Below are 13,201 nucleotides of genomic sequence, written 5' to 3' on the forward strand. Positions count from 1 at the left end.
CAATTATTAAATTAAAATTAAAATTATTACGCTTAGGGAGTGAGAACGTGTCTGACCACTGTCTTGTTTCGTTATGTTGTTGTGGGTTCTTAAGAATGACACCATTACTTGAAGAGAAGGTATTTTATCGAACTGTGGTTCACATGTAAACAAAGCTTCGCCATCACAGTCTACTCCGAGGTAACTTCCTCTGGCTCTCTAGCTCCCCCTACAGTCTAGGAGTATTAACAACATAAAACATGATACTAGGCAAATAAGGATTTGCTGTTATCATTACAACCACTACCGGCACATTTTTGCACACACACATACATATACACATCCACATTCCAATGTAAGGAACAAACACCCACTGATGTATAAAATAAAGACCAGGGCAGTCTCAGAACTGCGAGTCCCTGAGCCCTCACTCTCGTGCGAGAGCTCAGAGCTGCCCTTGCTAAGCAACAAGTAAAACTGTGTGTTTCTCCTCTCTGATTCTCAGCTGAAGAAGTGTTTTAGAATATATCTCTTAACATTAAACCAATATTTGAAAACAGGAAAGTATCTGATATATGAAGCTAAAATTTACAGCCATCATTATAAACGTTAAACTTTTCTATTGTGAACAGTTGAGCAGAAGGTTTGGTTTTGACACAGAATGATCACTATATCAAATTATACTGTAATACATTAAAATACAAGTACTGATGACCAGAGTACACATATGCTACACTTTTTTAATTTGTGGTTGACGTCAAGAAAAGACAACAAAAGTCAACTTGTTTTTAATTTTTTTTTTTTTTTTTTATTTAATTTTAGTGCCAATTAACTAAGAAGTCTCCCGAAGGTGTTTTGAACTGTAAGGTGGAGGGCCTGTAGGACCTCCACCTTACAGTTCAAAACACCATCTTTAGAAAATTCCAGCAATCAAATGATCCCCTATGAGCAAGCACTTGGCGACAGTGGGGAGGAAAAACTGCTCTAAAAAGCAGAAACCTCCAGCAGAACCAGACTCATGTAGGGGCAGCCATCTGCTGCGGCTGGCTGGGTACGATGGAAAACACAAAGGAGACACAGTGAAGATATAATAGTTTTTTAGGAAAACTGTAAAGACTTTTAGGAATTTTGATTTGAAGCAAGGCAGTGGAAAAGTCAAGGTCTTTAGTCATCGCTGCCCTTAAAACAGCATCTGAAGGGATACATAATAGCTCTTCCCACTGCTGCAAAGAACCTGGCAACTCTGGACTTTTTTGGAGGACTTGTGAGGACACCCAAATTGATTTTCAAATGCTTCAAAATAGCCTCATCAAATGAACTATCACTTGCAAAAGCAGCATTCATGACCTGTTCTGTGGAGCCAAACTCCTTGACGAGTCCTTTAAACATTTTTTTGGTTAATTGACTCACATTCTTGTCCAGATTTGTTATAGACTCCTCAATGCTGATTTCAGGTTGCACCAAGTTGTTGAGATGTTCAATGATGTCTCCTAAAGTTTTGTTAGGTAATGAAAGCAGAGGCTTTTTTAGGCTCTTTTTGTACTGAGCCACGAGTCTAGCTATAAGACACATGGCAAGGTTCTCGGATGCTGCCTGAGATGACACTGACACTTCTGAGAGCTTTTTCTCCAACTTTTCTGAGGGTTTCTCTTTAGACATTTCAGACAGTTTTTCCTCTAACTTTTCTGAGGTTTGCTCCTCAGACTTTTCCGAGGGTATATCCTCTGAGAATCTGTCCTCTGACTTTCCAGACATTTCCTCCTCCATCCTCTCGAGAACTGGTGTTGAACTTGAACAAGAGGATGTTGAGCGTTTCTCTGGTGACTTGACCTGCTTTTCCAGAGACGCTGGTCTAGAAGGACAGGGTTTTTTAGATTCTCTGACACTTTTCTGAGAATAGTCTGATTCTGTGTCTCTTGCCCGTTTCTGTCCCTTTGCAATGACCTTTTGGATCTCTTCAACAGCATCAGACACTTTTTCGCTCTGAACAATTTCATCTATTGTTTCACCATCAACCAAAAGCAGAATCTTTTGCAAAAACTTTCCAACTGCGTCTTCTATGATTACATAGAGGACTTCAGGAGAAAAGAAAACTCTCGATTCAGCTACTTGCTGTGGTGTCTTGGAGATGACGGAGTCTGATAGACTTCTACCCATAACAGTTGTGGGAATTTGGTATATACGACTTATCATTAAATGGTCGTACAGTTTCTCTGTCAATTCTCTCGAGAAATTCTTCACTTTCTCGCTTATTTTAATGTTTTCGAGCCTGTCTTGGATAATGTCATGTTCTTTCTCTTTTGTGAACTCGCTGTATATGTCACTAATTTCAGATTTGATGACATTAAAGCTAGTTGGAGTAGCAGATTTTATCATGTTTCCCAGAGTAGATGAGCTTCTAGAAGGGGCACGGACAGACATGCTAGAATTTGAACGAGGAGTTTCGCATGCTGAACCTGGGAGGCTGACACTCATACTGTCGTGGGAACCCATTCTCTCAGTTTCAGGGGAGTGGGTTACCTTTGACAGACTAATAAAATAGTCTTTGCTCTTCTTCACTGTTGTTTTCAGCTCCCCTTTCATCTTTTCAAAATGTTTTCCTGCAATCTTGGAAAAATGCAGTTTGCGTGATTTTTGCGGTGCGGAACGAGCACGTGAGGTAAAAAACTCTCTCACTTTATCAAAGATGATTCCCCCGTTGAATCCAGATTTGGGTGAGGTACATTTCTCACTGTGACAAGAATAATCAGTGTCAGTGCACTGGAGATTGTCAAGTATAATATTGACAATGTCAGCTGCAATTTTTTCTACTGGGGTCTCAGGTGGAATACTTTCTGCCTGCCTTTCAGCTTCTGCACATTCCCCATTTTCTGAACTTTCTTTCTTTTCTGAAAGTTGCTCTATTTTAGCGGGTGACTCAATTTCCATATCGCTGTCATCATCCGATAATTCATCATCTGTAAAATCTGAATCTTGACACCATTTGGTTAGAATCTCACTAACCTCCTGGGTGGCTGATTTGACTGAGATGCTGGACTCAATGCTATCTTTGCTGCACTCAGACTTACTTGAATCGCTTTCCTTTCCCATGCACGGGCATTTCAGTTTACTTGCATATCTTTTCAAGCATGAGAGAGCATGAGAAACCATGACACGCAGTTTTCTAATATTACGAATTGCCCCACTGACGTAAACAGCGGGGTCTGATGGTAAATTGAAGTGCTCTCTGACCAGGGCGACTATATATTTGACCTTATTTGAAATCTCCTCCTCAACCATCTTTGTCAGCTTTTTAGCACTGCCACATATCTGCTTTGGGATATTGAGCATGTTTGCAATAGTGATTGAGATGGAGTCACCAAATGATGGATTTGTTTCTATTTCAGCAGATGCATCGCTCTGAATGACGGGAAGAGCACGTCTCAAAATGTTGACTGAGGTGATCTGTATGATTTCAGAAATCATATCAGCCAAAACTGCTTGAATATCAGAATCCCAAGCTCCATTTTCTATTAAAGTCCACTGTACATCATCGAGCTTGTTGAAGGCGTTATCGATAATCGGTGACAGCTCATCTGGTGATACGACCAGTGGAGTTTGAGTATTATAATCCTGTGTTGCAGACATTGTTATTTCACACGGATTCTCTCTGTTAAAATCTTCCTGAAATGCTAAACTTTCTGAATTGAAAGAGCGTGGTAAGTTTGACATGTAACTACTGTCGAGGGGGTCTCTGGTAGTGATAACTTTTTGACTTAGCTTGGCTCCTATTTAAGGACTTTCCCGGATCAAAGGAAAACCACATTAAAGGACTTCTTTGACGTAACACATCAAAACCTTCTATGAGGTAAGTCGTTCGAATGCACGAGAATTCGCGCATGCACAAACGCCCGCGTCAAGCTCGTAACTCGGGTGCGCATGGCAGAAGAAAACAGTTTTTTTCTCAAACCTTTATTTAAACATCAGTACAATACAAAATTGAATTAAACAGTACCACAATAATGGTGTTGTACTTACAAAAGAATTGTATGCATAGATAAACAAATACAAGAACAGTATTCAGAAACAACAATATAAATATGCTAGGGGGAAAGTAACTGATCAAGCCAAAGAATAAAGTGATTGAAAGATCTTAATTTTTTCACAAACACCAATAGTTTTTATAGCTTTTGGGTTAGTGGAGTTTTTAATTGAGTTAAGATACTGTACAAGTTCAAAGGAGAATACATAAAAAGAGGGATGTCTTCCTAAACATTTGGACTTGTGAATCAATGAGAAACTGGTCCAGTGAGATCTCACGTGTTCGGCTGCGGTCATGTCGGCCGCACTTTGAATTTTGTTGCTCTTTTTCTCTCCATAACACGGTTACTCGGAAACACAGCAGAGTTCGTCTTTTTTTTATCCTGCAAGATTGTCCCCATTTACTCCGCAGTCCAGTAGATGTTTTGTTAACAAAGAAAATATAATCCTTACTTGATTTATTATGATTAAAAAAAATATTAAAAACTCTTTAAGAGGTGGCAACATGGTAATATGCCGAGTGGCAGCGTTTTCCTTTCTCACTTCCACAGAGTTTTTCTTAATAAGTTGGAATGTAACAACTTCCGGTATAAACACTGTCAATTTTACTCGTTTTTTTAAGGCATGTCACATAGATCAATCTTGTATTTATTGACAATATCAAGTAAAAAGGAATACAGTTTTAGTGGTTTGTTGTGGTAATTAAAGCATTTTGTGTCACTTTATAAAAAAAAAAACAAAAAAAAACAAAACCCAGCTCTTTGCTCAAATTACTGCAGCTGTATATGTGTCGAGTTTGCCTTTGTGCTTATCCTTTTCTTCCCATCAAATTTGACAATTTGAACACACACTTGAATTAAGAGTGTGCTCAGTTTTCCAGCAGTATGTCCAATTCTTCTAAAGGCAGTCGCACTCGCAGTTCTTTCCCTGTCAACAGGTCTACAAATATGGGTCGCCGTTTGTAAAGTGAAACATGCTGAAATTAACGGCAACATTTTTCCACATTTAGCTCAAAACCTTACCTAAAACATGTTTTTTCGAGTAATTTTTTACAGCATTTAGTAAAATATTTGTAACTTTTCATCAAATGTTAAATATTAAATCTAAATGTTAAATATTAAATCTAAATGTTAAATATTAAATCTAAATGTTAAATATTAAATCTAAATATTATATTTAAATCTAAATGTTAAATCTAAATGTTAAATATTAAATCTAAATATTATATTTAAATCTAAAAGTTAAATCTAAATGTTAAATATTAAATCTAAATGTTAAATATTAAATCTAAATGTTAAATATTAAATCTAAATATTATATTTAAATCTAAATGTTAAATGTTAAATCTAAATGTTACAGAAAACTAAATATTTAGGCTAACATGCAAATTTATTGTACGCATCAACGGAAATACCAAAATAAAAGCTTCCCGAAAACCTCCGGTGCAAAATTGTGTCTGCTCTCCCCCTCACTTCTTCCCGCCATGTGCTGCTTCACTTCTTGCCTACGAGCATGTCCAGCGATTTTGCTGGACATGTGCTGCAGCGATTGTGAAGTGGAGACTGCAGCTGCTAAGAGTGCACTACTGCTGAACCTTTGGATAGCCGACAAAACGGATCTTCCGATGTTTTCAGCTAAATCGCCTGACGTGCTTTCCCATGGTCGGCGCCGGGTTATGGCTGAATTCCAGTGGAATGACGGTCCCGCCATAATAGACGTTCCAGCCATGTGTTCCAGCCCTAAACCTAACCTTATCCCTAACCTTATTCCTAACCTTTACTAGCAGTTAAATGAGTAAAGTAGTGTTTTCCAAAGCGATTTTTAGAAAATGAACGAACATGTGTAGATTGAGTCCAAACGGTTCTCATGTGCTCTCCTTTTTCTGATGCCGTCATTTAGGAACGTGTTGGGTACCCGAAAGCATAAAATGTTGACAATTATTAAATTAAAATTAAAATTATTACGCTTAGGGAGTGAGAACGTGCCTGACCACTGTCTTGTTTCGTTATGTTGTTGTGGGTTCTTAAGAATGACACCATTACTTGAAGAGAAGGTATTTTATCGAACTGTGGTTCACATGTAAACAAAGCTTCGCCATCACAGTCTACTCCGAGGTAACTTCTTCTGGCTCTCTGGCTCCCCCTACAGTCTAGGAGTATTAACAACATAAAACATGATACTAGGCAAATAAGGATTTGCTGTTATCATTACAACCACTACCGGCACATTTTTGCACCAGTGGTTTTCGGAAAGCTTTTATTTTGGTATTTCCGCTGATCCGTGCAATAAATTTGCATGTTAGCCTAAACATTTAGATTTAACATTTAGCATTTAACATTTAACATTTAACATTTAGATTTAGATTTAAATATAATATATAGATTTAACATTTAACATTTAGATTTAACATTTAAAATTCTGTTTTAAATATGAAAAGTTACAAATATTTTACTAAATGTTGTAAAAAAGGACTTGTTTTGAGCTAAATGTGGAAAAATGTTGCCGTTAATTTCAGCATGTTTCACTTTACAAACGGCGCCCCATATACAAACTCCTGCAGGTGATCAGGGAACAGCTGCACTGCGTCCATATACAAACCCTGATATCTCTCTCACACACACACACACACACACACACACACACATACATATACACATACATATACACATCCACATTCCAATGTAAGGAACAAACACCCACTGATGTATAAAATAAAGACCAGGGCAGTCTCAGAGCTGCGAGTCCCTGAGCCCTCACTCTCGTGCGAGAGCTCAGAGCTGCCCTTCCTAAGCAACAAGTAAAACTGTGTGTTTCTCCTCTCTGATTCTCAGCTGAAGAAGTGTTTTAGAATATATCTCTTAACATTAAACCAATATTTGAAAACAGGAAAGTATCTGATATATGAAGCTAAAATTTACAGCAATCATTATAAACGTTAAACTTTTCTATTGTGAACAGTTGAGCAGAAGGTTTGGTTTTGACACAGAATGATCACTATATCAAATTATACTGTAATACATTAAAATACAAGTACTGATGACCAGAGTACACATATGCTACACTTTTTTAATTTGTGGTTGACATCAAGAAAAGACAACAAAAGTCAACTTGTTTTTAATTTGTTTTGTTTTTTTATTTAATTTTAGTGCCAATTAACTAAGAAGTCTCCCGAAGGTGTTTTGAACTGTAAGGTGGAGGGCCTGTAGGACCTCCACCTTACAGTTCAAAACACCATCTTTAGAAATTCCAGCAATCAAATGATCCCCTATGAGCAAGCACTTGGCGACAGTGGGGAGGAAAAACTGCTCTAAAAAGCAGAAACCTCCAGCAGAACCAGACTCATGTAGGGGCAGCCATCTGCTGCGGCTGGCTAGGTACGATGGAAAACACAAAGGAGACACAGTGAAGATATAATAGTTTTTTAGGAAAACTGTAAAGACTTTTAGGAATTTTGATTTGAAGCAAGGCAGTGGAAAAGTCAAGGTCTTTAGTCATCGCTGCCCTTAAAACAGCATCTGAAAGGATACATAATAGCTCTTCCCACTGCTGCAAAGAACCTGGCAATTCTGGACTTTTGTGGAGGACTTGTGAGGACACCCAAATTGATTTTCAAATGCTTCAAAATAGCCTCATCAAATGAACTATCACTTGCAAAAGCAGCATTCATGACCTGTTCTGTGGAGCCAAACTCCTTGACGAGTCCTTTAAACATTTTTTTGGTTAATTGACTCACATTCTTGTCCAGATTTGTTATAGACTCCTCAATGCTGATTTCAGGTTGCACCAAGTTGTTGAGATGTTCAATGATGTCTCCTAAAGTTTTGTTAGGTAATGAAAGCAGAGGCTTTTTTAGGCTCTTTTTGTACTGAGCCACGAGTCTAGCTATAAGACACATGGCAAGGTTCTCGGATGCTGCCTGAGATGACACTGACACTTCTGAGAGCTTTTTCTCCAACTTTTCTGAGGGTTTCTCTTTAGACATTTCAGACAGTTTTTCCTCTAACTTTTCTGAGGTTTGCTCCTCAGACTTTTCCAAGAATTTCTCCTCAGACTTTTCCGAGGGTATATCCTCTGAGAATCTGTCCTCTGACTTTCCAGACATTTCCTCCTCCATCCTCTCGAGAACTGGTGTTGAACTTGAACAAGAGGATGTTGAGCGTTTCTCTGGTGACTTCACCTGCTTTTCCAGAGACGCTGGTCTAGAAGGACAGGGTTTTTTAGATTCTCTGACACTTTTCTGAGAATAGTCTGATTCTGTGTCTCTTGCCCGTTTCTGTCCTTTTGCAATGACCTTTTGGATCTCTTCAACAGCATCAGACACTTTTTCGCTCTGAACAATTTCATCTATTGTTTCACCATCAACCAAAAGCAGAATCTTTTGCAAAAACTTTCCAACTGCGTCTTCTATGATTACATAGAGGACTTCAGGAGAAAAGAAAACTCTCGATTCAGCTACTTGCTGTGGTGTCTTGGAGATGACGGAGTCTGATAGACTTCTACCCATAACAGTTGTGGGAATTTGGTATATACGACTTATCATTAAATGGTCGTACAGTTTCTCTGTCAATTCTCTCGAGAAATTCTTCACTTTCTCGCTTATTTTAATGTTTTCGAGCCTGTCTTGGATAATGTCATGTTCTTTCTCTTTTGTGAACTCGCTGTATATGTCACTAATTTCAGATTTGATGACATTAAAGCTAGTTGGAGTAGCAGATTTTATCATGTTTCCCAGAGTAGATGAGCTTCTAGAAGGGGCACGGACAGACATGCTAGAATTTGAACGAGGAGTTTCGCATGCTGAACCTGGGAGGCTGACACTCATACTGTCGTGGGAACCCATTCTCTCAGTTTCAGGGGAGTGGGTTACCTTTGACAGACTAATAAAATAGTCTTTGCTCTTCTTCACTGTTGTTTTCAGCTCCCCTTTCATCTTTTCAAAATGTTTTCCTGCAATCTTGGAAAAATGCAGTTTGCGTGATTTTTGCGGTGCGGAACGAGCACGTGAGGTAAAAAACTCTCTCACTTTATCAAAGATGATTCCCCCGTTGAATCCAGATTTGGGTGAGGTACATTTCTCACTGTGACAAGAATAATCAGTGTCAGTGCACTGGAGATTGTCAAGTATAATATTGACAATGTCAGCTGCAATTGTTTCTACTGGGGTCTCAGGTGGAATACTTTCAGCCTGCCTTTCAGCTTCGGCACATTCCCCACTTTCTGAACTTTCTTTCTTTTCTGAAAGTTGCTCTATTTTAGCGGGTGACTCAATTTCCATATCGCTGTCATCATCCGATAATTCATCATCTGTAAAATCTGAATCTTGACACCATTTGGTTAGAATCTCACTAACCTCCTGGGTGGCTGATTTGACTGAGATGCTGGACTCAATGCTATCTTTGCTGCACTCAGACTTACTTGAATCGCTTTCCTTTCCCATGCACGGGCATTTCAGTTTACTTGCATATCTTTTCAAGCATGAGAGAGCATGAGAAACCATGACACGCAGTTTTCTAATATTACGAATTGCCCCACTGACGTAAACAGCGGGGTCTGATGGTAAATTGAAGTGCTCTCTGACCAGGGCGACTATATATTTGACCTTATTTGAAATCTCCTCCTCAACCATCTTTGTCAGCTTTTTAGCACTGCCACATATCTGCTTTGGGATGTTGAGCAGGTTTGCAATAGTGATTGAGATGGAGTCACCAAATGATGGATTTGTTTCTATTTCTGCAGATGCATCGCTCTGAATGACGGGAAGAGCACGTCTCAAAATGTTGGCTGAGGTGATCTGTATGATTTCAGAAATCATATCAGCCAAAACTGCTTGAATATCAGAATCCCAAGCTCCATTTTCTATTAAAGTCCACTGTACATCATCGAGCTTGTTGAAGGCGTTATCGATAATCGGTGACAGCTCATCTGGTGATACGACCAGTGGAGTTTGAGTATTATAATCCTGTGTTGCAGACATTGTTATTTCACACGGATTCTCTCTGTTAAAATCTTCCTGAAATGCTAAACTTTCTGAATTGAAAGAGCGTGGTAAGTTTGACATGTAACTACTGTCGAGGGGGTCTCTGGTAGTGATAACTTTTTGACTTAGCTTGGCTCCTATTTAAGGACTTTCCCGGATCAAAGGAAAACCACATTAAAGGACTTCTTTGACGTAACACATCAAAACCTTCTATGAGGTAAGTCGTTCGAATGCACGAGAATTCGCGCATGCGCAAACGCCCGCGTTAAGCTCGTAACTCGGGTGCGCATGGCAGAAGAAAACTGTTTTTTTCTCAAACCTTTATTTAAACATCAGTACAATACAAAATTGAATTAAACAGTACCACAATAATGGTGTTGTACTTACAAAAGAATTGTATGCATAGATAAAAAATACAAGAACAGTATTCAGAAACAACAATATAAATATGCTAGGGGGAAAGTAACTGATCAAGCCAAAGAATAAAGTGATTGAAAGATCTTAATATTTTTACAAACACCAATAGTTTTTATAGCTTTTGGGTTAGTGGAGTTTTTAATTGAGTTAAGATACTGTACAAGTTCAAAGGAGAATACATAAAAAGAGGGATGTCTTCCTAAACATTTGGACTTGTGAATCAATGAGAAACTGGTCCAGTGAGATCTCACGTGTTCGGCTGCGGTCATGTCGGCCGCACTTTGAATTTTGTTGCTCTTTTTCTCTCCATAACACGGTTACTCGGAAACACAGCAGAGTTCGTCTTTTTTTTATCCTGCAAGATTGTCCCCATTTACTCCGCAGTCCAGTAGATGTTTTGTTAACAAAGAAAATATAATCCTTACTTGATTTATTATGATTAAAAAAAATATTAAAAACTCTTTAAGAGGTGGCAACATGGTGATATGCCGAGTGGCAGCGTTTTCCTTTCTCACTTCCACAGAGTTTTTCTTAATAAGTTGGAATGTAACAACTTCCGGTATAAACACTGTCAATTTTACTCGTTTTTTTAAGGCATGTCACATAGATCAATCTTGTATTTATTGATAATATCAAGTAAAAAGGAATACAGTTTTAGTGGTTTGTTGTGGCAATTAAAGCATTTTGTGTCACTTTATAAAAAAAAAACAAAAAAACAAAAAAACCCCAGCTCTTTGCTCAAATTACTGCAGCTGTATATGTGTCGAGTTTGCCTTTGTGCTTATCCTTTTCTTCCCATCAAATTTGACAATTTGAACACACACTTGAATTAAGAGTGTGCTCAGTTTTCCAGCAGTATGTCCAATTCTTCTAAAGGCAGTCGCACTCGCAGTTCTTTCCCTGTCAACAGGTCTACAAATATGGGTCACCGTTTGTAAAGTGAAACATGCTGAAATTAACGGCAACATTTTTCCACATTTAGCTCAAAACCTTACCTAAAACATGTTTTTTCGAGTAATTTTTTACAACATTTAGTAAAATATTTGTAACTTTTCATCAAATGTTAAATATTAAATCTAAATGTTAAATATTAAATCTAAATATTATATTTAAATGTAAATGTTAAATGTAAATGTTAAATATTAAATCTAAATATTATATTTAAATCTAAATGTTAAATGTTAAATCTAAATGTTAAAAGTTAAATCTAAATGTTAAATATTAAATCTAAATGTTAAAAGTTAAATCTAAATGTTAAATATTAAATCTAAATGTTAAATATTAAATCTAAATGTTACAGAAAACTAAATATTTAGGCTAACATGCAAATTTATTGTACGCATCAACGGAAATACCAAAATAAAAGCTTCCCGAAAACCTCCGGTGCAAAATTGTGTCTGCTCTCCCCCTCACTTCTTCCCGCCATGTGCTGCTTCACTTCTTGCCTACGAGCATGTCCAGCGATTTTGCTGGACATGTGCTGCAGCGATTGTGAAGTGGAGACTGCAGCTGCTAAGAGTGCACTACTGCTGAACCTTTGGATAGCCGACAAAACGGATCTTCCGATGTTTTCAGCTAAATCGCCGGAGGTGCTTTCCCATGGTCGGCTCCGGGTTATGGCTGAATTCCAGTGGAATGACGGTCCCGCCATAATAGACGTTCCAGCCATGTGTTCCAGCCCTAAACCTAACCTTATCCCTAACCATAACCTTATTCCTAACCTTTACTAGCAGTTACATGAGTAAAATAGTGTTTTCCAAAGCAATTTTTAGAAAATGAACGAACATGTGTAGATTGAGTCCAAACGGTTCTCATGTGCTCTCCTTTTTCCGATGCCGTCATTTAGGAACGTGTTGGGTACCCGAAAGCATAAAATGTTGACAATTATTAAATTAAAATTAAAATTATTACGCTTAGGGAGTGAGAACGTGTCTGACCACTGTCTTGTTTCGTTATGTTGTTGTGGGTTCTTAAGAATGACACCATTACTTGAAGAGAAGGTATTTTATCGAACTGTGGTTCACATGTAAACAAAGCTTCGCCATCACAGTCTACTCCGAGGTAACTTCCTCTGGCTCTCTAGCTCCCCCTACAGTCTAGGAGTATTAACAACATAAAAGATGATACTAGGCAAATAAGGATTTGCTGTTATCATTACATCTTCCTTTTTTTTTTAACAATAAAATAACATACCTACTTTCACAAACATAAACAGTGTCTATTTGTTTTTTACTTGTTAAACCAGGCTTTGTCAAAGTAACGTTAACAAGACAACTAGTTTTCAACAATTATGGTCCATTCAACACTAGTAACCAAACATACTGAAACTTGCATATATACTATGACATCATCTTCCAAACAACATGTCAACACATTACATCTGTTCAATCAGTCTCATAGGTGGCTTTACTTGTCTTACAGATCTTCTCAGTGTTTGTTCTTGTGTATGTGTAGGTGTTTCAGGTGATAGTGTCTCATGCGTGTGTTGGGGTTGTTCAGCAGCCTCCAACCTCTGCTCCACTACTACTGGTCCCTTAAGAAGATCTCGGTGATTTCTTCTCAGCATAGCTCCATCTTCTGTCTGAATGATGTATGATCGTGGTTGATCTTTCTTTAAAACAGTCGCTTTCTGCCCATGTGTTGGTTTTGTCTTTGAATCTCACTTGATCCCCAGCATGCAGTTCAGGTAAGTTTTTTGTTCCTCTGTCATAATAAAACTTCTGCTTTGCTTTTTGTTGCTCCTTAAACTTCTTCACGCTGTTTCCTTCTTTTGTTTTAAGCAGATTTTCCTGAATGGGCAAGTTTGAT

The 13,201-nt window shown here is 38.0% G+C and overlaps 1 protein-coding gene across 1 annotated transcript; it reads right to left on the bottom strand.

The window, feature by feature from the left end:
• Window positions 1-779: 779 nt before the first annotated feature.
• Window positions 780-10,159, bottom strand: LOC148096913 (uncharacterized). The gene is made up of 2 exons (XM_087834217.1): window positions 8,028-10,159; window positions 780-3,655 (listed from the first exon to the last, which is right to left on the bottom strand). The coding sequence occupies exons 1-2, from the start codon at window positions 10,055-10,057 to the stop codon at window positions 1,144-1,146; spliced, it is 4,542 nt and encodes a 1,513-aa protein (XP_087690343.1). The 5' UTR covers window positions 10,058-10,159; the 3' UTR covers window positions 780-1,143.
• Between the last annotated feature and the right edge of the window lie 3,042 nt (window positions 10,160-13,201).

This window comes from Neolamprologus brichardi, chromosome 20 (genome assembly GCF_056152115.1).
Source record: "Neolamprologus brichardi isolate AB-2024 chromosome 20, ASM5615211v1, whole genome shotgun sequence".
Taxonomy (NCBI): domain Eukaryota; kingdom Metazoa; phylum Chordata; class Actinopteri; order Cichliformes; family Cichlidae; genus Neolamprologus; species Neolamprologus brichardi.

Bases quoted from the DNA above. Each gene is read 5' to 3' on its own strand.
- LOC148096913 (XM_087834217.1), bottom strand. From the start codon at position 10,057: ATGTCAAACTTACCACGCTCTTTCAATTCAGAAAGTTTAGCATTTCAG. The intron at 3,656-8,027 runs GTCTGAGGAGCA...CAATTCAGAAAG, and splicing joins GAGGAGAAATTCTTGGAAAA to TTTAGCATTTCAGGAAGATT.